The 24,285-nt window shown below is 33.8% G+C and overlaps 2 protein-coding genes across 7 annotated transcripts; one reads left to right on the top strand and one right to left on the bottom strand.

Moving 5' to 3' along the window:
• Window positions 1-23,263, bottom strand: LOC112028746 (putative disease resistance protein RGA3). 6 transcript variants are annotated; one of them, XM_065781181.1, is made up of 9 exons: window positions 20,087-23,263; window positions 19,162-19,744; window positions 15,427-15,699; window positions 15,038-15,215; window positions 14,624-14,934; window positions 13,740-13,858; window positions 12,282-12,561; window positions 1,089-1,284; window positions 1-91 (listed from the first exon to the last, which is right to left on the bottom strand). In XM_065781181.1, exons 1-2 carry the CDS (start codon window positions 23,051-23,053, stop codon window positions 19,631-19,633), a joined length of 3,081 nt encoding a protein of 1,026 aa, XP_065637253.1. In that variant the 5' UTR covers window positions 23,054-23,263; the 3' UTR covers window positions 1-91; window positions 1,089-1,284; window positions 12,282-12,561; window positions 13,740-13,858; window positions 14,624-14,934; window positions 15,038-15,215; window positions 15,427-15,699; window positions 19,162-19,630. The 6 variants fall into 6 exon arrangements, with proteins under 6 accessions (XP_065637253.1, XP_065637251.1, XP_065637252.1 ...); XM_065781179.1 differs by having other exon boundaries at window positions 15,038-15,108; XM_065781180.1 differs by having other exon boundaries at window positions 14,624-15,215.
• On the top strand, window positions 5,352-8,422 carry LOC112005986 (vacuolar-processing enzyme). Its single transcript, XM_065781184.1, has 5 exons — window positions 5,352-6,005; window positions 6,129-6,293; window positions 6,400-6,556; window positions 6,694-6,779; window positions 6,904-8,422. Exons 1-5 carry the CDS (start codon window positions 5,781-5,783, stop codon window positions 7,171-7,173), a joined length of 903 nt encoding a protein of 300 aa, XP_065637256.1. The 5' UTR covers window positions 5,352-5,780; the 3' UTR covers window positions 7,174-8,422.
• Window positions 23,264-24,285: the final 1,022 nt, after the last annotated feature.

Genomic DNA, 24,285 nt, shown 5'->3' with positions numbered 1-24,285 from the left:
TCAATGATGCAACCAACACCACCTCCATGAGGTTCTCCATAAGTTGTTACACGAAAATCGTTTCCATATGTACGACCAGCAGCCTCAATCTCTGTGATTCAGCAATAACCATGTCAGAATCCAAAATTTGAACTTTTAGTCCTGTTCTCCAACCCCATTAGTGTTAAATAAAAAAACCCAAATCTGTCATATCAAACTCCTATCTCTTCTCTCTAATTTTGCAGCAACTGAATAAAGCATAAAGCTTCTCCTATTTTTCATTCACAATCATGAAATGTATTTAATTGTCTCAACAGCCTATATGGTCCTACCATGATGGTAAACTGTTACAGATCAGTACTGAATTATAGACAGCAGCACTTAGCCATATTAGTGGCTACATTTTTGAAGTCTCTCTTAACCCAAACAAAAGACAAAATTAAGATCAAAAAGGCATGCAATATAAAACTTTCATCCAATGCCATGTACAGTGGCAAATTCATGTAGAGCTTACCATCTCTGTGGCATTACTAATAACACAGTAAATGCACCATAAGTTATTAAAATATCTATGAAAAATTTCTCCATAGTGGATATCACATGACACTATCTATAATCAACAATCAGTTCAAAGTGCATTTCAGGAATTCATAAAATAAATTTCAGCCTAGAAGGATATGCTTGATTCATCACTATGATAATAAATTCTTAGAATCTAATCTAGACACTCCGTAGAACTCTTAAGTTCCCTCAACTGATTTTGGGGGTGCAATCGTTCATTCCATAAAAATATGATTAGCAGCTAAACTATTTCATTTTCACCCAATTAACAAAAAAAAAAAAACAGTTGTGTATTTACACCAAAAGCTAACATTCTACAAAAACATGTAACCATGCTAGTCTTCATCAGAAATCTTTTGCTTCTTCCAGTTATAGGCTGCTTCCAAGATTTTAAGATTAGTCCTCTGAGTTTCCTCAGGGAACATATAATCGATGTATTCCTCATACTTGTTAGTATTGGGTATTGGCAAATAAGGAAAAGCCTAAAGAATGTAAGGAACACAATTATATCAAATCTTAATAAGACTTTTATAAGTTAATTAACATACCCAGCCGGACCATACTCATACACCATCTGCCTCCTCTTTTTCAGCTTCTTTGGCAGCTTAGCCTGGACTAAGCTAACATCACCAAGCTCCCCAAAACTGCTTTCCATGTTCAGCCACCATTCCAGTAGCATTGCTCTTTCCTCTTTTTACTCAGGTGCAGATGTTCTGTAGTAGTTAATGGCTTTCTCAAAAACCTCTGATTCATAGAAAACAAAAGAAAAGGGATAGAGCTTGTTTTATTTGTGATGGAATTTAAACACAATCAAATTATAAATTAAAAGAAGTAAACAATAAGATTTTGCCAAAATAAATAAATATATCATTACCAATTATCTAAAAATCAATTTAGTCAACAAGCTATAAAAAAAGTATGCCAAGTGCATTTACAATCAAGTCAAATTGCTACAGTAGTAACCAAAAAAGTGATCGTCACATCCGCAGAATTATGGAATATCAAGTGGCAATAAATCAGACTATAAGACAGAACTGAGCCAAATTTGAAAACAAAAAGAAATGAATAACTTCATTTATTTATCATATAGGGCCCCTTTTTCATTAGTTCTGGAATAGCAGGATTAAGAATCAAGATACAATAACTTCTTTCATTTTTATGAGTAACAGGAAATTTACTGAAAAACTATTGCATGTACCTTCCACAATAACTCCGGCATATCCAATGCTGGTTGGGCAATTGTAAGCTCAAAGATTGCCGTAGCTCGCTCAGGCGCCCACTCATTAAAACTAGACAAATTTTCGACAGCTGTCGACAGATAATATCTATCGAGAATTAATGAATCTCGACAGATAGCTCAACAGATATATTTATCGAGGTCTCGACAGATAGCTCGACAACTGTATCTATCGAGAATTACGAAATCAAAATTTTCAGATCTGATTTTCGGCCCATGCTAACATGTACGTGTAAGGTTTCTTTTTTCACAACCCTAGACATATATAAAACTTATTTGAAAGGCCGTCACATAAGAGAATACAAGGAAAACACATCCAAAAGGTGACTAAGTGCCATTATTCTCTCTGAAAGAAGCTACTGCATATTTGCGCCTTAGGGTTTTGTAATCAAGTGCTTCTTAATCTTCATTGTTGATGAAGTGAAAAACTTTGCAGCTAGCGATCTTCTTCAAGTTGGTGAGTTTGTCATGTACTAGGAGCCATGCATCTTTAGTTAGTCACGTACTGGGATCCGTGCAAAAGGGTGGCATTCATATATTGAAGACTTCAGAGGTTCTGAAGTGGTAGAAGGTTTCTACTGTACGTTCATCTACGGGGATTGTAGAGTCTAGGGACAAAGGTTTTGTACTAGATTTGAAACTTCTTTTTACTATAGTAAATTGCTTTTCGAAAAGGTTTCCTCCCAGGTTTTTTACTGTGAAACTAGTTTGTTTCATTGGTTTTCCAGGGTCATCATATCTTGTCTTATTTATTTTTCCGTTGTGCATGATATTGACATGATATTGGTGTTAGTATGTTTTAACAAGGTTTATTCATAATAAATCTAATTAACAACTTGGGTTTAAAACTTGTTAATTTTATCAACTGAGGTCTGAATTTCCTAACAATATGAATGTCTATTTGAAGTTTTTTTTTTTCTTTTTTAATACTCCAACCCCCGCTGGCATAAAATCCTAGATCCATCCCTGTGTATATTCACAACTGTACTCATTATTGCAACCTTATCTTATGAACTCTACAAGCATTCTAAGGTTCTATATATATGTGGGATTATTTTACTGTTGTTGTACACATCTAAGAGATATCAAAAGGAATGTGAATGACCACTTGAATATAAGAGTTTATCAATATATATTTCTTGTTTTCTTTTATCCAATTTACAAAATTGACTTTTACTTATCCAAAAAAAATATATATTTCTTGTTTTCTTCTTCCTTAGTTTTATCTATTTCTATTATTTCACAACAAAATACTAGTTAAATATTATTTAAGTTAGAAGAAAAAGACCACATTTAAATATACCGTCTTAGATCTCAAAATTTGTTGGGTCGCCCCTATTGCAAAGCAATGGAGATGGGTCTAAATTTGGCATAACCTCATCAACATCATTAGTTGATAGAGATACTACCATTAGTATATTGTCCTGGTGGTGTTCCTTAAATATAGCGATATCTCTCGGTATGTTTATTCCAAAATTGCCATGCCCAGTTGCATTTGAGTATTTGTGGGGAAAAATGGTTTGACTATCTCAAGTAAGAAAGAAAATAGTAGTACTCCTTGATCATTTGTACTTCCATATAACTTCCATATATGCAGATTACTTTGGATAGAAGCATTCTTTTCAAGTTTGATTTTTTAACCTCAAAGCAACTTCAGTTGAGCCACATCAATAGTTATGTCATTGTCCTTTTTCTTTCTAATTTTTCCTATAATTTTTTTAACATTTAAGGTAAATTAAAAACTTCATTATTTAACAATCAAAATATCATCTCCCCACCACTCTCTACCTTAATATTACTTTCCTATATCCTTTTATTTTCCTTTATTTTTTTTTTCTTCTCACCATTTTATTATAATTAAATTTGTCAATCTCTCTCTCACATTCTATGCATAGTTTTTTTGTTTTCCCACACAAAAAATGTTATTTCGCTCTCTCAATTTTTTTTCATTTTCTGATGGATTTTTTTTTTCCTTGTATCTCTACTATAGGTTGATGACCTTTTGTAGAACTCCACATTGGGTTGATGAGATTTAGTTTTGTATTTTAAATTAATAACCTTTTTTCCTTAAATTTTAAAATGTTATCCTATTGCATTATAAAAAGATAGCATATAAGGAATTAAGAATGCCAATGAAGAGAGAGGTTTTTTTTTTTTTTTTTTTTTGAGGAACAGTGAGGGAGGTTTATGGTAAAGAAAAAAAAAACAATATAAAGTTATAAAGAGTAGATAGAGAAAAGGTAAAATAAAAGAAATCAAACATCAATAGCAACCCATTAATTGGAAAACAAAGAGACTTTGTGGAGGAGTGAAAAAAAGAAAAGAAAAGAAAAAGATGAGATGACCATATGGAGGATATTAAAAACTTTAAAATACAATAAAATCAACTGTTACATTCACTTAATTAAATCATAAAAATTTTCTAAAAAAATTATATACTCAACAATTAAGTTTCTCAAAAAAATATATATAATCAACAATTAAATATAATCATACAAAATTTAAACTTAAGACTAATCAAACTCTACCACTAGCGGATGTGATACAAATGGCAAGTGATTGCTGAGGTTTCACCACATCCCAAGTTCGAGTTCCCGCGCGAACTGTAATCACAATTTCTAGTAAGTCCCAGAAATCATTAGAGCCTAAAGTGTGTGTGGATTCAAGGTCTCTAAGCTCCGGTTTGAGCTGGTGGTACTCATGGGCTTACCCAAATGTACCATAGGCCGTGGGACAATGACTACCACATACGAGTCTCCTTTTTTTCTTTCTCCAAAAATAAAAATAAAAAGACAACTGATCAAACTCTAACCAAATGAGTTCAAGTTATACCTAATGTAACTCTTTAGAGTTACACCCTTTCTACACATTAATAAATTTCATCTCATTAATGCTAATTACAATATCATTAAAGCGTTACACCCTTTCTACACATTAATAAATTTCCATCTCATTAATGCTAATTACAATATCATTTATTCTTATTACCATCTCATTTATTATTTCTTATTTATAAATTTCCATATTTATCTCTTATTCCCAAAAACATTCTCTACATTCTCTACCAAAAAAAAAAAAAAAAATTCTCTACATTTTTATAGAATTCTTACATATTAATAAATTTTTTTCATTTATCTTGTTAAAATTAAGATGTAAGAGTTCTATAAAATGTAATTTTTATATAAATAATTTATTTACCCAGCTCAACACCAAACAAGTGTCTCTCTCTCTCTCTCTCTCTCTCTCTCTCTCTCTCTCTCGTTTAATGAATAATTCCCAATCTACTATCACATAAACAAAAATTATTACTACTTCTATTTAAATATCAGCTTCTAAACATGGTCCTTTACAGGTTGTCTAAACCACAATGATTTGTTGGGGGCGTGCTATTGCATTTACACTACTTGCACTTTCATGTTTGATTGTTGATGAGAGCTTAAGGCCTGTCACATATGCAACCAAATTACCATCAGAAGTACTGGATTTCAATGGTGATTCTGGCAATAATGCTAGTTGTAACACTAATTTCCGCGGAAAGAGATGGGCAATTCTAATTGCCGTGTTACACCCTTTCTACACATTAATAAATTTCCATCTCATTAATGCTAATTACAATATCATTTATTCTTATTACCATCTCATTTATTATTTCTTATTTATAAATTTCCATATTTATCTCTTATTCCCAAAAACATTCTCTACATTCTCTACCCAAAAAAAAAAAAAATTCTCTACATTTTTATAGAATTCTTACATATTAATAAATTTTTTTCATTTATCTTGTTAAAATTAAGATGTAAGAGTTCTATAAAATGTAATTTTTATATAAATAATTTATTTACCCAGCTCAACACCAAACAAGTATCTCTCTCTCTCTCTCTCTCTCTCTCTCTCTTGTTTAATGAATAATTCCCAATCTACTATCACATAAACAAAAATTATTACTACTTCTATTTAAATATCAGCTTCTAAACATGGTCCTTTACAGGTTGTCTAAACCACAATGATTTGTTGGGAGCGTGCTATTGCATTTACACTACTTGCACTTTCATGTTTGATTGTTGATGAGAGCTTAAGGCCTGTCACATATGCAACCAAATTACCATCAGAAGTACTGGATTTCAAAGGTGATTCTGGTAATAATGCTAGTTGTAACACTAATTTCCGCGGACAGAGATGGGCAATTCTAATTGCCGGGTCAAATGGTTACCAAACTTATAGATATCAAGTGTACATTAGACAAAATTATTTATACTTGTACTGAACATGTAAATTAAGTTTTGTTCATTAGCACCAAAAATAAATAATAAAAAAAAAGCTTAGTAATTTTTATTAAATTTTGGAAATGCAGGCTGATGTATGTCATGCATATCAAATATTGAAGAAAGTTGGGTTAAAAGATGAGAACATCATTGCTTTCATGTATGATGATATTGCATCTGACGAAGACAACTTTAGGCCTGGTGTGATTATCAACAAACCAATTGGGGATGATGTTTATAAAGGAGTGCCCAAGGTCTTTTTTTATTATACTTAATACAGTTTTCAATCATGAGCTCGTCATAACATATATTAACATTTAACCATACTTTTTCAACTTTGATTTATATTTTTTCTTGTAGGATTATACAGGGAAACATGTTAATGTAAACAACTTTTATGCTGTTATTCTTGGAAACAAAAGTGCCCTCACTGGTGGTAGTGGAAAGGTTGTGGATAGCGGACCAAATGACCATATTTTCATATATTACACCGACCATGGAGGTCCTGGTGTCCTAGGTTAGTAATTTTCCATTATATACCAAAATTTGGATTGAATAATACAATATTATGATTAATCTCACAATAATTTGAAGGTTTTTTTTGCCAATGACTAAGATAATGAGTCCATCATTAATGATCATACTGTTTGTTAGTGATGCCAACTGGTGAATATGCTTATGCCAATGATCTTAACAATGTGTTGAAGAAGAAGCATGCAGCAAAAGCTTACAAAAGCATGGTATTTTATTATCAACACATCGTGATTTGTTCAAGAATGACTAATTTATAATATGTAGCTTGATTAGTATTTATCATTTTAGGGTTCACTTAATCTGGTTTTTATACTGCCGTGAAAATCATAGGTATTTTACCTTGAATCTTGTGAGTCTGGGAGTATTTTTGAAGGCCTTCTTCCAGATAATTTTGACATATATGCAACTACAGCATCAAATTCAACTGAGGATAGTTTTGCAACATATTGTCCTGATGAACCTAGAGCTCCTGAGGTGGAATATAACACATGTTTGGGAGACTTATATAGTATTTCCTGGTTGGAGGTGTTAGGCTTTGTAGAGCCTAGTTTATGTTTGGCCCGTTTTGTAGCCCATTATAATCCTGTACGCAGGATATAAAAGCCACTTTTGTGATTAGGGTTTTGTTATAGTTGTTGTGTTTTAGAGAGAGATAGAAGCACTGTAGCCGCACTTTGTATTTTTCCCTGATAATAGTGAAATCCCTGCAACTCCGTGGACGTAGGCAAATTGCCGAACCACGTAAATACTGTCTTGTGCGTATGATTGTTTTCTTTGATGTGTGTTTTCTCTATTTTTTTTTTTTTTTTTTTTTTTTTTTGTTTCTTACAGGTTGGAATTTCGTTTGAATTCCCAACAACTGGTATCAGAGCCTAGGGTTAGGTTTGAGTGGAGCAATGGCAGAGGAAGCAGGAAAGGCGTTTGGAATAGAAAAGTTTGATGGCACAAACTTCGCATATTGGAGGATGCAGATTGAAGATTATCTTTATGGAGATGTCCGGATATTGCTACCCAATAAATCTGTTTGGTTACTGGAGAAGGTTCGACATATTCCTGACCTGAGGAAGAATCTGATTTTTGTTGGATAACTTGATGATGAAGGGCATGCAATACTATTTGTTAGTGGTACTTGGAAGATTACAAAGGGAGTTAGAGTATTGACTCATGGAAAGAAGACTGGTACTCTATATATGACCTCAAGTCCAAGAGACACAATTGCAGTTGCTGATGCAAGTACTGATACAAGCCTATGGCATCGCAGACTTGATCACATAAGTGAGAAAGGGATGAAGATGCTGCTGTCAAAAGGAAAACTACTAGAATTGAAGTCCATTGATTTTGACACGTGTGAAAGCTACATCTTAGGAAAGCAAAAAAAAATGAGCTTCTTGAAAACTGGTAGAACACCGAAGGCTGAAAAATTGGAGTTAGTACACACTGATTTGTGGGGACCTTCTCCGGTTGCATCCCTTGGAGGTTCAAGGTACTACATCACTTTCATTGATGACTCAAGCAGAAAGGCATGGGTTTATTTTCTGAAAAATAAATCTGATGTATTTGAAACTTTTAAGAAGTGGAAAGCCATGATTGAGATAGAAACAGGTTTAAAACTAAAATGTTTGAGGTCTGACAATGGAAGGGAGTATATAGATGGAGGGTTCGGTGAGTATTATGCTGCACAGGGAATTAGGATGGAGAAGACCATTCCTCGGACACTACAGCAGAATGATGTGGCTGAGTGCATGAACAGAACTCTCAATGAGCGTGCTAGGAGTATGAGGTTGCATGCTGGACTACCAAAAACTTTCTGGACTGATGCTGTTAGCACTGCAGCTTACCGATAAACCGAGGGCNACTTTTTTTTTTTTTTTTTTTTTTTTTTGTTTCTTACAGGTTGGAATTTGTTTTGAATTCCCAACAACTGGTATCAGAGCCTAGGGTTAGGTTTGAGTGGAGCAATGGCAGAGGAAGCAGGAAAGGCGTTTGGAATAGAAAAGTTTGATGGCACAAACTTCGCATATGGAGGATGCAGATTGAGATTATCTTTATGGAGATGTCCGGATATTGCTACCCAATAAATCTGTTTGGTTACTGGAGAAGGTTCGACATATTCCTGACCTGAGGAAGAATCTGATTTTTGTTGGATAACTTGATGATGAAGGATTAGCATGTGCAAAAGGTTGTGTGACTGCTCTTGCCTGTGTGCGCCACATTCTGCCCATATTAGGCATGAGATTGGCAGTGGAATGAGGCCACAACCTGACTATCACTTGGGTCTGCGAAGCAATGGGAAATATGGGTCTAAATTTGGCAGAACCCATCAACAGCAATGGGAAATATGTGATAGAGATACTGCTATTAGTATATTGTCCTAGTTCTGTTCGTTATATATAGCGATATCTCTCATTATATTTATTCCACAGGTGCCGTGCCCAGTTGCATTTGAGAGTTTGTGGGGGAGAATGGTTTGAATATCTCAAGTAAGAAAGAAAATAGCAGTACTTCTTGATCATTTGTACTTCCATATGTGCAGATTACTTTGGATAGAAGTATTCTTTTCAAGTTTGATCCGCTTGTCTTTTAGGGTGAGTTTGGTTCAGCTTTTTGTAAAAGTGCATAATGAAAAAGTTGAGTTTTCAAAAAGTGCATAATGAAAAAGTGCATTTTCAAAAAGCTGAGTGTTTGGTAAAAGCTGTTAAAAAGTGATTTTTGAAAAAGTTGAGTGTTTGGCTAGCGCTTATAAAAGTGGCAGTTTAAGGGATAAATTACTAAAAAGGACAATGTATATATAAAGGAGTTTATTTCATACTTTTTTTTTATGTGAGTTTATTTCATACTTAAATCAACTACTTCATATACTTAAATCAATTTTTCTCTTTCTAAAAAAATTAATTTTTTTCTCATCAATATTAGCTAATAATAACCTACCACTTAAGATTTATTGTAAAAATATTGTAAAATTATTGTGATAATTGATACTGATTTTAATTTTAACGTACTATTAAAATTATTTTTTTCTCTTTCTAAAAAAATTATTATTTTTTTCACCAATATTAGCTAATAATAACCTATCATTTAAGATTTATTGTAAAAATATTGTGATAAAAATTAATACAGATTTTAATTTTAACGTACTATTAAAATTATTTTTTTCTCTTTCTAAAAAAATTATTTTTTTCTCACTAATATTAGCTAATAATAACCTACCTTTTAAAATTTATTGTGAAAATATTATACAAATATTGTGANACCTTAATATTACTTTTCATATTTCCTTTATTTTTTATTTTCTTATTCTCACCATTTTACTATAATTAAATTTGTCAATTTTTCTCCTTATTATATGCCTAGTTTTTTGTTTCCCACACAAAAATGTTATTTCTCTTTCTCTCAAATTTTTTCATTTTTGGTAGATTTTTTTTTTCTTGCATCTCTAATTTAGGTTGATGACTTTTTACAAAACTCTTAGTTTTTTGTTTTAAGTTATTATCTTTTTTGTTCTCTTTGATTGTTAAATTTTATCCTAATATATATATATATATATATAAAACCGAAACCTCTGAAACTCTCATAATTTTCTACGTCAGTACAATATTTAAATAAAATTATCACTTTATTTAAATAAAATTATTTTTGTTTAGTCCAAACTTAACAAGAGTGAAACTCTATCTTTCTAACAAGTCCAACTTAAACTCAAACTCATCATTATCATTTTTTTAAACAAAATTATTTTTGTTTAATCCAAACTAAACAAGGAGTGAAACTCTATCTCTCTAACAAATCCAACTTAAACTCAAACTCATCATTATCATTTTTTTTTAAACAAAATTATTTTTGTTTAATCCAAACTTAGCAAGGAGTGAAACTTTATCTCTCTAACAAGTCTAACTTAAACTCAAACTCAAATATTGATAATTTATCTTTAAATTTACGAGGTTAATCATGAACACTATAAAAGCAATGCAAACCCAAATTTTTTTTTTTTAAGCCGAGTAGAGGTGTGAGCTCTTTTTATGTTATTTTCTTCTCCTCTACTTTGTCTAAATAAATATATATATATATATATATTTTATTATTTTCATGTATTTTTTATAAAGTAATTTTCATACATGAACCACCAAACTCTCTTTAGCCATTTTTTACAATATAAAAGGCTTGCAATAATTAAAATTATTCTTTTGAATGTAACTCATCTTTCTCTTATTGTTCTCTTTTGTTTAGTCATATATATATTTTTTTTTTCAATAATTTCTAGGCAGTGAATCATCTGATTTTTTTAATATTTTTGTGTCTTTAAGAAGTTTTGATATCTTAATTTTGAGTTTTTTTTTTTTTTTATAGTGTCTGAAATTGTCGAACAAAATTTTTCTAAGTCATTGCATGTTCAAGCAATGGCTTATTCATCAAATTGTAACACAAATTGAAGTCATACAAGAGCAAATCATGCAATAGTATAGTTTCTTAATTAATTTAAGATTTTATAAAATTATTTTAGTCTACCTTACAAATAGGTAGGTTCCCGTGTGTAGCACAAGTTAGCGACTAGTGCATTATAAAAAGATAGTATATAAGGATGTCAACGAAGAGAGAGAGTGAGATTTATGGTGAAGAAAAAAAAAACAATACATAGTAATAAAGAATAGATGAAGAAAGGGAAAATAAAAGAAATCAAACATCAATAGCAACCTGTTAATCGAAAAACAAAGAGACTGTCAAGAGGAGTGAAAAAAAAAAAATAAAGATGAGATGACCATATGGAAGACATTAACAACTTTACAGTATAATAAAATCAACTTTTACATTCACTTAATTAAATTATATATTTGTGGGTTCCAGTTAACTCAACTGGTAAAGTCTCTGATAGTTGTATAAAAGATTTAGAGTTCAATCTCCATCTACACCAAAAAACTTATTGGTGTCTTGGTCTGATGATAGAGCTATCATCAAGAGTGGACGTCATAGGTTAAAACTTTCTAAAAAAAATTTTAAATTAAATTATATAATTCTTCTAAAAAAATCATATAATTTTTCTCAAAAAAATTAAATCATATAATTAACAATTAAATACAATCACACAAAATTTAAACTTAAAACTAATCTCTCTCTCTCTCTCTCTCTCTCTCTCTCTCTCTCTCTCTCTATATATATATATATGAGATGAGTTCAAGTTACACCTGGTGTAATTCTAAAGAGTTACACATTTTTTAAACTATTAGATTTAAGTAGATCAAATGGTTTAAAAAATACCCTCATTAATGCTAATATTCTAATTGATCTCATTTATTATCCCCTATTTAATATATTCCATACTTATTTCTAAACCTAAATAACTTTATTATGCTGACTCTCTCTCTTCCCCCCCCCCCCCCCCCCCCCCAATTTAAGAATTTAAACATTGATTTCCACATGAAAAATAACATGAGGTAGCTCAAATTCAACCTGAATAACTGTAAACAATTTTAAATTCTCTAGAGCTTCAGAAAAATTCCATGAACTTCAGCCTTCTTCTTTTCAAGTCAACAGAATTTGATTGATTTAAATATTAAGATTTCATTTCTTTGTCGAGCCAAATTTACTCCTTGAAACCATGAAATCCATTTTTACTTTGTCAACAGATAGTTGACAAATATCATTATCCATAACGGTAAGGTGTTAACAAGTTTACTGCATGATATCATTCTCAATTGGGGAGATTTATTATGACTAACCTGACTGGCTCATTGCTTGGGCTATGAGGCTTAAATGAAGACAAGTTGAGAAATCTATATAATTGAGAGGAGTAAACCTCGTAAGTTCATGGTACGTTTGGAGGGTGAGGCAGGAGGTTTGCTGTTTATATTCTGAATATGTTCAAGTTGTGGGGAAGTATAGGGGGCTGGACAAGAAGCATTTCGAACTGAAGAGACCTTCCCTTTTGAGATCACATATATAGAGCAGAAATCTGGTGCACCTTTTGATACAGTGCTTGGAACGCTTGATGACTTGAATCTGCATAAGAAAAACAATTGAAACTAAGCATACTAACAATAGTCAATGCATCTATAGCCTCATCCAATTATGGATTTATTTTCTGAAATTCAGCTTCATATATTCGCTCTAAAATGTAGGTCACACAATTAATTAGGATAGCTGATTAGAGTGATGAGTCTGCTACTTCAGTTAAAACTACAAAGAAAGCATGGTGAAAGTATTTTTCACTGTATGTGATTCATACATAACAAATAAAACTACATTGTTCAATTGAAGGATGGGTTACTTTTTTAAGTTTGAGTAGAGTGGATATTCTTTCTGAATATGTGCTTGCCCTTTTGTTGTTGTTTGATAGTGAACTTCCCACAAATCCAGAAGAGATGGTGCTACTGATTAATTTGTTTGGATCATATAGCTGCAATTAACTTAATCATTTGACAATCTCAAACTGAGTAGATATTAGTTAATTTTTTATTAAACTAATCTACTTAATAATTGAATAAGAGAAGGATTATATATTTTTTTTCCTTTCAATCAATCAATAATGCAATTCTATTTACATTGTAATAGTTTGAATTAAGAATGAACATAAGGTACGTTGTTTTTTATTTCTCTAGCAGCTTGACCAATTTTCTCTTGCAATTTAGGAACCCTGCATTCCCACAATCAGATTTTGGAAATCATTGCTAATCATAGCTCTATCTCTGATCTTGGGACTTAAGACTAGTTTTATCAGTTAGGAGTTACAATCAGGTAAGTTTTGTTGATGACTTTGTTATCTATCTACTACTTAAAAAAATAATAATAAAATAAAAAGGCTATATTACTAGTGCTTCAGTTTGAACAGTTGAACTATTAATGATTTCTTTTTTAGTAGTTTTCTGACTTCCAATTGTTCTGCTCCCTAGAGATCAATAATCTAACTATAACTTCACTTATTCATGAGTCATAACATCAATTGGTTAATTATTGTGATTTTTAATTCCTATTTCCTTGTTTACTCAATTACGGAAGTGCAACACCTTGGAGAAACAAGGAATTTTGTGCATATCACAGTGGCATAATAATCCAAGGAAGTTTCACAAGCCCCTCTAATATTTGAAGATATTATCTATTGACCTCTTATTGTCAGTTTCTTTCTTTTTTCTTTCCCCTTCTGGGAGCTTGATTATGTTAAAAGATTAGAAGGAGATTACCTCATAAATCCATGATGTGACGCACCAAGAACCAAGTTCTCTATTGCAGCGTAGGAAACATATTCTGTTAATGCCTTTCCTATATCTGTGTCTTCGAGTAAGACATCGAGGCAGTGTATCTGATACAAAAATTTGTGCATGTCAATAATAAAACGAAAAGGGTTAGAAATAAAAAAAGAAGCTGGTATCATGAATAGAAATAAAACAGAATGGCATTTTCTCATGGCATAAAGAGAAAATAATGAGCTCCTGCTACTCTGAATGAATAGGCTCTTGAGATGCACATACAAATAATTATCAAAGAAATAAATTGGAGCCGTTCGCAAGGTGAAGACAACTACGTAGGCTAAATCTTAAAACTTATTAATCGCAAAGAAAACATATTTACTATAGGATGTGATCCTGGGTGCTTTAGACAGTCTCATATGTGCCATATGACCACTCCCTCTTAAGCAAGATATGCTTACCCATATGGAATATAGTTTTGAGTTCAGCTTGCAATAATAAACAAAATGTAGGTACACGAGAAAAAAAAAAATTTGCACAAGACCATTTTGTTAAGATTTACTGGTAAAATTATTTTGTAGTGTTAAACCTGAACTCTACTGCAACTTCTAGGATCACTATGCCCACAAAAAATATCTAACAATATATGTTGGCCATGGATCGTTTCGCATTACCCTGTATCCTCTGCAGATTTTGAGAGTATATAATTCTCTGACTCATAATTAATTGCTTAAGATACAAAATCAATACAAGATTACAACTCAACCATCAGGAACTTTCTTTTCAACAAGAAGTACACGGTTCAGATCAATCCAATAAATTTTCGAGTGTCAACTCTTTGTTCTGTTAAAATAGCTATTTAGATGAATGAAGCTTACCACTGTGGCGCCCATTAACTTGACAACACAGTTACCATTCTTAATACATTACGATTGAACATGGATTGCATGAATTATTTCTTGAGCCTCCTTACAGTAGTGTTGCAACCAAAGGATAATTTATAACCTACACTAGGAAGAGCATGATATCCAATATAAGAGTCACAATATCAAATCATGGTTTTGTATCAGGAGATATACATGACCATCAGATTTTAGATTTGTGTATGCCTCGAGGAGTACTGGAATGTCATTGTCAATTGTCTTCAGCATTCCTAGCGCTGCAACTGTAAGCCACACCTCCTAATTTCCTGCATCAAACAGGGCGTTAAAAAAAACCACGTACTATGACTCGAAATCATTTTCATCTCTATTTTATAATGATCATATCTATCTCAAGGAAAGAACACAAACCCAAAGAGTGGCAAGGGAGGCAGCAGGGAGGGATTGATCCTTCTGGTTCTAAGGGGAGAGTCAAATAAATCCTCAAAAAGGGAGGGTTAAAGTCACCCCAAACTTCAATAACAGAGGCTTCATATCCCTCACTATCATCATTTATAAAAACTCTACTTGTAACTAAATTTCATGATCCCTGACACACAAACATGCAAAAACTCAATAAACCGATCAATAAAATGTTAATATAGTTTTAACAACTATAATCATTAATCTAAACACAATTGGATTTAAAAATTTGATCCAGGATATATATATTTATTAAAGGTAACCAGAAATAATAGGGACAAAGTAGCAATAAACACAGATTGAAAATGATGATCATGCAAGTAATCAAGGAATTTCACCTCATTGTTCATCTTCAAAGTCTCTATCTTCTTCTGTGTATGTCAATCGCCCTGTTCTATTCAGCTTTACAGAAAACCTTCTTATCATTGTTTATTCCACTTCTTCATCCGCTTGATACTTAGTCCAATCTTCTTTTTTGATAAGTCCTTCTGCTTAGTCCCATCTTCTTCATCACTAATGTCCTCAATCTTGTATACCCTAACCACATAATCTTTGTCATTGATTTCTTGCCCAGATTCATTATCTTGATCATCATCAATCCACACGCATGCCTAAAAGAAAAGCATAAGATTTATGTCACATTACTCTAAATAGCCAAAATAAAGAAACTCCATAAAGACCCATACAATATTAATTGATCCTAAACCACATTCAATTACACTACAATAATCATGTTTTTCTTTGACCTCATGTACAATGTCTTTCTGAAACCATTTCCCTTGAATGAACTTTTATATGGGAAAAAAAACAAAAAAAAAGAATCTACACAAACAACAATTCTTGTATCTTTTTCTCTATGCTGTTGCAACCCACAATTTCCTTAATAGGCACACAAAAAGGCCAACTTGATGGATAAACCTCACCACGTTTGACCAAGTTTTCATCTTCAAAATCCTGCTCAGGTTACAGGTGGTTACCCCTTTACTTCGTGTTGAATGTCTTTCCCAATAGGCACTTCACCAGACCAACTTGCTAAATGAATCATATTACATTTAGGGATAATTACAATTTACCCACATGTGGTTTTCTTCAAACTTAACTTACCTACCTGTGGTTTCATTTTTGACATTTTACCCACCTGTGGTTCATTCCATCTATGCTCCATAACTCATCTCTAATTACTCCGTTACTCTAACACGTTTCATCAAAAAATCGAACAAGAAATCAGATCAAACACTCCTCTCCCACACACTCTCTTACGCTTGCTCACCCATTCTACTTGCTCACCCATTCTAAACCCTTGATTCTACATTGCTACCCACCTGATTTTAGACCTGAATTGACTGGGTTTTGTTTGTGCAAGGACACCGAGGAAGAAGACCCACAGATTCTAGAAGAAGGAGACCATAGATTCGTGTTTGCGAACATTTTGGGTCTTGAATTGACTGGGTTTTGTTTGTGTTTCTCTTGAATTTGTTCGTGTTCCTCGCCCTCTTATCCTAGGTAGATTTAACGTTTAGCAACTCTAGGTTGGTGTAATTTACCCTTTTTCCTTTTTAAATGGTTACTACTCAAGTAGAATAAGTTGAAGGTCGATAGTGTGCTCCAAGGCATTTAATGTAAGAACATGCAGCTATGTTGAAACTGTATGCCACTCTAGAAGCAATTAGCAAATTTCTTGTCTAAGTTGGAAATTCTTGAAATAAAAAATTGACACTGTGATATCAATGCTCTTTGGAAAAATATGAATTGGTCATTGTCATGCTGGAATTCTTTATAATAAATGGAAATATTTTGGAAGTTATTTACAACATGGACTTGGGGAAACCTTTAGAGATTGATCACGCTTTGCAATAAACATTTTAGATTTTTAGTTAGATTGTGCTTTAGGAGCCAATAATAATTTCTTTGGGCTTTCTTCAGGTGAAACAGATGAAGATTTTGTATGTGTTGTTTTTTGTTGGGTTTCTGCTATAGATACCTGCAAAGTGGTGCTTTTTATTTGAAGAAATTTGCAGAATCCGTGGTCTCCTTCTTCCAGAATTCGTGGGTCTTCTTCCTCGGTGTCCTTGCACAAACAAAACCTAGTTGATTCGCGGTCTAAAATCAGGTGGGTAGCAATGTAGAATCAAGGGTTTAGAATGGGTGAGCAAGCATGAGAGAGTGTGTGGGAGAGGAGTGTTTGACCTGATTTTTTGTTTGATTTTTTGATGAAATGTGTTAGAGTAACGGAGTAATTAGAGGTGGGTTACGGAGTATAGACGGAATGAACCATGGGTGAGTAAAGTGTTAAAAATGAAACCACAGGTGGGTAAGTTAAATTTGAAGCAAACCACAGGTGGGTAAGTTGTAATTATCCCTTACATTTAATCAAATACTATTTTTCTACAAACTACTCTCAATGCCTTGCTTTTATATTATTTTTAGCTCAGGATAATGGGTGTAGAGATTTTCCATTTAATGTTTTATTTTTAATTATTTTTAATTTTTAAATCTTAACACCCAAAAACGACTTTCATATCATTGCGTAACCCCTGCTCTGATCATGTTCTTCACAATGCACCAAAAGTGTTACTTATCAAATCAAGAAAGCAAAAAATAACTCAATCTGCTACACAACTATAAAAAGTGTTAGGGATCTTAAAGGTTTCACTGGAAAAAAAGAAAAGAAAATGTAAACTGCCACATGATTTACCTATAACCAAATCAATGGTTCTCAAGTTTGCATCTTGTATAGAGGCTGACAATTCCTAAATGAAGGAACTATCATGTTCTAGTGCTACATTTACCATTTACTAAACTGAAAAGGGGCAACTCAAGTAGTTGAAATTACATTAATGTCTCTAGCAGCATTTCAGAAAGTAAAATGAAGGAAATAATAGGCAGTCCTTAAAGTTTGAATTAGTTGCTACACAAATAATCCTCTCCAAGGTCTTTCTATACTATATTTCAAAACTGAGATGTTCACAATTTCCAGGCATGGCAAACAACACAGTCAACACCAAAGCAAGACTTACATCCTAGCATCCATACCTAAATCCCCTGAGATATCCGCATACTCATGTTCTGCTAGTCTTTTGTATGCATTATTTCAAGAAGAAGTTTTGTAACCTCAACAATTACTATAACCATGTGTCCATTTTCTTTGTCTTTTCACAATAAATTCAAACAGTCCACTAGCTCCTTCAAGATAAAATGGTGACTCTACAATCAAGCAACACTCCACATCTCAGGTAACAAGGGAAACGAGTATTGCTATGAATCCTTCATAAAATTTTCTAATCTACAAGAATTTGGTGAAGCCAATTCAAGAAAGATTGATTCTCTTTAAAATTGGCCTGGGCAGAATTGACCTGGCAGCATAATTACTTAATGGATGTGCCCCAGATAGCATCCTACATTGAACAATGATGATCATTTAAAGACGCTTAAGTTTGTTTGAGATAAAAGTAAACAATAGCAAGGAGAAAAGTGAAAGAGGTACAAACTGAATCACCTGAATAAGGGAGACAATATTGACATTGACATGGAATAGTAGGAATGTATTTAGGGTTTTTTTTTTTTTTTTTTTATTTCACCAAAATGGCAAATGCAAAAACATATTTTTATCAAGATGGTTAAGATTAATCACATGAATTAGTAATAAATCAAAGAAAAAATAACAAATAATATATAGCTCAAATAACAAGCAAGCCAATAAAAACATGGAATTGAAATCAAGAACAAAAAAACATTACAAGAAGAACATCTTATAGTAGGAAAAAACTTGGAGAGAGTTTCATAAACAAAGGCTTTATATCTCTCCTTGTTCTCGCCATCATCATTCGAAAAAACTCTACTTGTAGCTAAAAATTAATGATCCCACACATGCACACACAAAAATTTATTGAAATCAATCAATAAAAAGTTAATATAGTTTTATGTAGTATAATCACTGATCTAAACACACAATGGAATTTAAGCAATTATTCGAAAAAAGAAATATTAAAGGTAACTGGAAATAAGAGCCATAAAGTAGCTATATAAACATAGATTTAAAGGTAATGTTTGAGCAATTTAAAAGGGAATCTGACCTCCTCATTCATTGTCTCTGGCGCTATAAGGTCCACTGGTCTGAATGTTCTCAGTGAAGATCTTCGTGGCGTCTTCTTTAACAACGATTCCAGGCACCAGCCCCCTGGTCGGAGCTGTGGGGCCCGCCGGACCGGTCCCCTTGGCCCCACCGTCCTTCATGCCATCCGAATTCTCGATCTTAACCGTGGCATAGGAGCTCAGATTCTCCGTCTTGATCTTCGCGTTGCGAGCCGAGCCGAGCCAGAGCCTCCACTCGCGTTGGCGGCGTCGAGGCGAGCTGTGGTGAAGGTGCGTATGGAGGAGTCGTCTTCATCGGAGTCTTCGGCGTTTGCGGCTTCGGGGGCTTCCTCGTCCGAGTCAGAGTCGGCGCCGCCACCCCGGGCGGCGTTTGCCAGCCTCATTATCGTCCTCATCATTGGCCCCATTACTGTCCTCAATCTTGTCTCAAAGAAAAGCATACCAGCTATGTCACCGCGGGTGGAGGTCGTCGTCGTAATCAGTGGTTGCTTCCGTCTCAAACATTGATTCCAACCTATCATCATCTTCCTCATGATTACTGTCCTCAACCACATCATCATGCATCTACATGCATGACCAAAAGAAAAGCATAGCAGCTATGTCAGATTAGTTTAAATAATACAATAATATTAAACAAAAAAAATGAAGAAGAAAAATAAAATATAAGAGAACCCATACCACTGAGAGATTAGAGCAACGAGGATCACAACCCAAACAAATAGAATGATTTGGTGGCGATAGGTGTGTTTGTGATATTGGGAAAATTTATCAAGGGACATGGTTGGTAGTATTAATTGTTTTTGATGGGATAAATATAGAAGTTAATTGCTTCTATTTGCACAAATCCATATATGTATTAGCATTTATATATTTGATAGGATAGTTTTGCAAGAAAAGAAGAGTTACCTCCAAATCAATGCTGTATGGAAGTTGACCGTCTCTTTGCACATAACGAAAATTAATCATGATGTTTGGGATATGAGAAATGCTGGGCCAGTAATCTCCTATCCTTCTTTCGCAACGCCGCTCGAGAATTGGACATCCATAAATATCCAATAACTGTAATGGAGTATTAAGTAGGTAGTTTGGCAGACACTTTAGATTGCCGCACTGCCCAATTTCCAATAAATGAAGAAGTGGCATTATTTTTATTATTGGAGTATTATTAGTAACAAAAGCATTAGCACTATTATCTTTTTCTTCTTCTTCTATTGTTCCTTCCATCTGAGTCCATTCTTCCCACTTGCCCAATTTTTTAAATTTGAGAGATTTAAGGTTTGGGAATATGAAGATGCCTCTATTGTTATTGTTTTTGGATGATTCTGACAATTCTTCTTCTTCTATGTCTATTCCCAAAAATTCACCTCCCACCTTTTGAATCATTGGAGCTTTCCTTATTTCTAATTCTTCAAGCAATTGCAGCTTCCCCAAAGGAGGCAACTGCTCTAGGTTTGGGCACTCTCCGATAATAAGCCTTTTCAAATAGGTCAATTTGGACATCATCCAATTAGGATACAATGTGGTGCCCTTATAGATGCAACCAATTAGTAAAAATTCCAAGCGTGGAGGTGGCTCTAAGGCATTTAGAATGGCTACATCTTTCTCCATTTCCTCTTCCTCCTCTTCCTCTTCCTTTTCAAATTCGTTATTCATTTCCTCTGCTGTGTCAAAATATAGCAACAAATCACGGAGGTGGTTCTTCTTCTTCAATGTATTCTCGATCGCACCAAAATCTATCACATTTTTCAACCCGGATATAAAAAGTGTCCCTTGAATGTGGTTCAAATGTTCTAATTCTCCCAATTTACATATTTCTTCACCCTTACCACCTACAGGAAAGTATCTTAATGTTTTAAGACAAGTTAATCTCCCAATTCCCTTTGGAAATGATTTTATTCTAGTTTCTTCAACATCTTCAATAAACAGGAGGTGTCTTAAATTAATTAGTTTACCAATCCTCTGCGGTAATTTATCAAGTTCCCAACACTCACTAACATCCAAACTTTGTAAATTACATAAATTACATATACTTTCAGGCAATTCTTTTATCTCTTCACATGATAACTTGAGTAATCTTAAATGTATCAATTTTTCCACCTCATTTGGAAGTTCCAAAATGGACCTACCTTTCAAATGTAATGTACGTAGACATGTCAATTGATCGAATAACTGGGGTTCGACAATCATAGAAAAAATAAAATCTAAATTTAAAAAGCGTAGATTTTTTGCTTCATAGACAAGCCTAGGAAATGTTTCTTTAACTATTAATGACAAATGGCGAGCCCTCTTAAAGTCTTTCTCAACCTTGTCACCACTATAATTGATTGTGAAGCACACATCTTTTGCCATTGATTTCACAAAGTCATGCACAATATCATGCATTTTGCAACTTACATCATTCTCATCTTTCTCAAAGTCTTGAAAAAAAGAGCGCATAGCTAAATTTTCAAAGTAGTGCTCTACTTCCATCTCCATATTTTCTTTTGTGTTGATATATCCCTGTGCCATCCAATTGATGATTAACTCAAATTTATAGAATCGATAATCTTTCGGAAAGACAGCACAAAATAAGAAACATTGTTTCTCTAATGAAGACAATTCATAATAACTCAACAAAAATGGTCCCAAAAGACCATTTTCAATATCTTCTAATTCCCATAAATCATTGTGCAAAACCTTCTCCCACTCTTTTATACTTATTTTGCCACGCATGTGACCCCCTAGAGTCTTTGCAGCAAGTGGCAAACCTTTGCACTTACTTGCTAATTGTTGGCCCAAGTCTTCTAAATCCCTACATTGCTCTCCATAATCATCAGAAAATGCTATTTTCTTGATAATTAACCAACAGTCATTGGAGGACAATACCCCCATATCAATTCTGAGGGAACTCTCCATCATGTTCGCAACCCTAGTTTTACGTGTGGTCACTAGAATTCCACTACCTTTGGCACCACATTGGAGTACATTTTTGAAGGGCTCCCATTTTGTAAAGTCTTCAGTCCACATATCATCTAGGACAAGAAAAAACCTTTTTTCCCCAATCAAACTGCAAAGTTTATCTAATAAACTTTGCAATTCAGTAGTGTTGGGAGGAGCCTCAAAAGATTCAATGATTGCTTTGGCAATCTTGCATTGATCAAAAGGATCAGAAACACAAACCCACATTCTTTTATCAAAATGGGTCTTTACCTCACTATGATTGTAGGCTATTTGGGCAAGAGTGGTTTTTCCAATACCTCCCATGCCCACCAATGATATGACATGGGGTTTTCCTTCCTTTGGACTATCCTTGTCTAAGAGGACTTTCAGTAGGTCATCCCTATATCTATCACGACCTATTATATCGGACTTATCCACAAAGGACGAAGTTCTTGGTCGCTCAACCACTTCAGGTTGCCTGTTAAAGTCAATCCCATACTTCTCTCTGTCATTGAAAATCTCATCTACATTTTCATTCAGTTCTTTAATCTTGTGACCAAGATCATGACGCAGTGGAAGGTTAAAACAACATGATGGAGATGGGAAGAAGGAGCGTACCTTCTTCTTCACAACAGCAGGAGCGTTAACATCAGCTGGTTTTCCTTCTTCTTTCTCTATCTCTGCTTTGATCCTTGCAGTGCTCCAGGTGTCCAAAACGTCATCCATCTCGTAGTATATGTCTTGGAGCTGCTCTAACCAAAGCTTCTCAGTATCCAGCTTCACTGCATGTCTTTTATCGGCATTATCCAGCATTGCCTTGATGAATCTGAGCTTGCCTTGAAGCTTTTGGACTTCTTCATCAAGGCCAACAAGCAACTTGATCTCTTGTTTAGCCAGCTGAACAGCGATTGAAGCCAACTGCTTAGAGAGATCAGTAAGTAGTGCATCAGCCATAGTTAATGGAGACTGAAAGTTGAGTTGGATTGATAACAGAGCAAGATATGAACAGAAAGTAGGAAATTAGCAATAGTGCGCTTGAGTTTTTTTTTTTTTTTTTTTTTGAGGAACATAGTGCGCTTGAGTTTGTGCTTTTTATAAGGAAGTGGCTAAGTGGTACATGCAAGTTGGAACATTTTAAATTACTTAAAGATCAAGTTGCAGCATCTCTGACTTTGTCCATGTAATAGTAATACGCGCGTGCCCCAATACATAACAGTAGTAATGTGGTTCAATATATACTAATTAAAGGGCATTAATTGATCAGGATATGTAGAGGGAAATGACGTTTTAAATCTTAAATATTCCTCTTCTGTACCGCTATAGTCCTTCTAGCTTTATCAGTGAAATTGTTTTCATTTCATTTCTTTCTTTCTTTCTTTCCTTCTTTTTTTTTTTTTCTTTTTTTTTTTTAAATTTTAAATCAATACTTAAATTAGGATCTGTATAATTCTTAAGAAAGTAAAGATCAGCAAAGGATAAAAAAAATATACTTAGGGAGCATTAACCAACCATCGTACCTGTAGGGTCAGTTTTTGCGGCCCATGCCCAAGGAGGTATGGATTCGGAACCCACTGAGCCCAAAACAATAAATTTTGTAGAGAGTGGGCGAAAGGGCTAGGCAAATAATGAAAATAACAGTATTAAACAGCAACACCAATGAGAGAAGTTGAATTAATGTGCTCTCGGACTAATATGAGTACTCTGTCCGAAGAGATGTTTTTCATTGATAATCTAGGGTTACAATTCCTGGAGCTACAACCATCTAATATCTCTTTTTTCCTCCCCTCTTTTTCGATCCCCCACTATCAGAGGCACCCTTCCTTTATATAGCACTGCCATCTTCCATCTCCTCCGTCCACTTGTTCGTCATCCAGGCACCCACTTGAGTGTATGTCCCATCACCCCACTTTTAGCCTTATGTGAGTGGCGGTAGCTGAGAATGCACTGTTCAGGGGTCTTATCCACATAAATGCGGCCAGGAAGGTAGGTGTTGTGCATTAAATGTGGTGGTCGAAGTATGCCTCCTTACTATTTCTCTGTTCCCGTTAGCTTTATGTGTATCCGAGATTCCTTTCCCTCTTGACACCTGTCAAATAGGTCACTTGAAACTTCCCTGCTCGTGTTGAGTCAAATCTCTTCGGATCCGAGGATGCAGGACTACTCGGACCATGAGCATCTCCTCGGAT

This window comes from Quercus suber, unplaced genomic scaffold (genome assembly GCF_002906115.3).
Source record: "Quercus suber isolate HL8 unplaced genomic scaffold, Cork oak 2.0 scaffold_258, whole genome shotgun sequence".
Classification (NCBI taxonomy): Eukaryota; Viridiplantae; Streptophyta; class Magnoliopsida; order Fagales; family Fagaceae; genus Quercus; species Quercus suber.
Note: the sequence above shows the minus strand (reverse complement) of the source record. Positions and strands in the feature narration are given on the sequence as shown.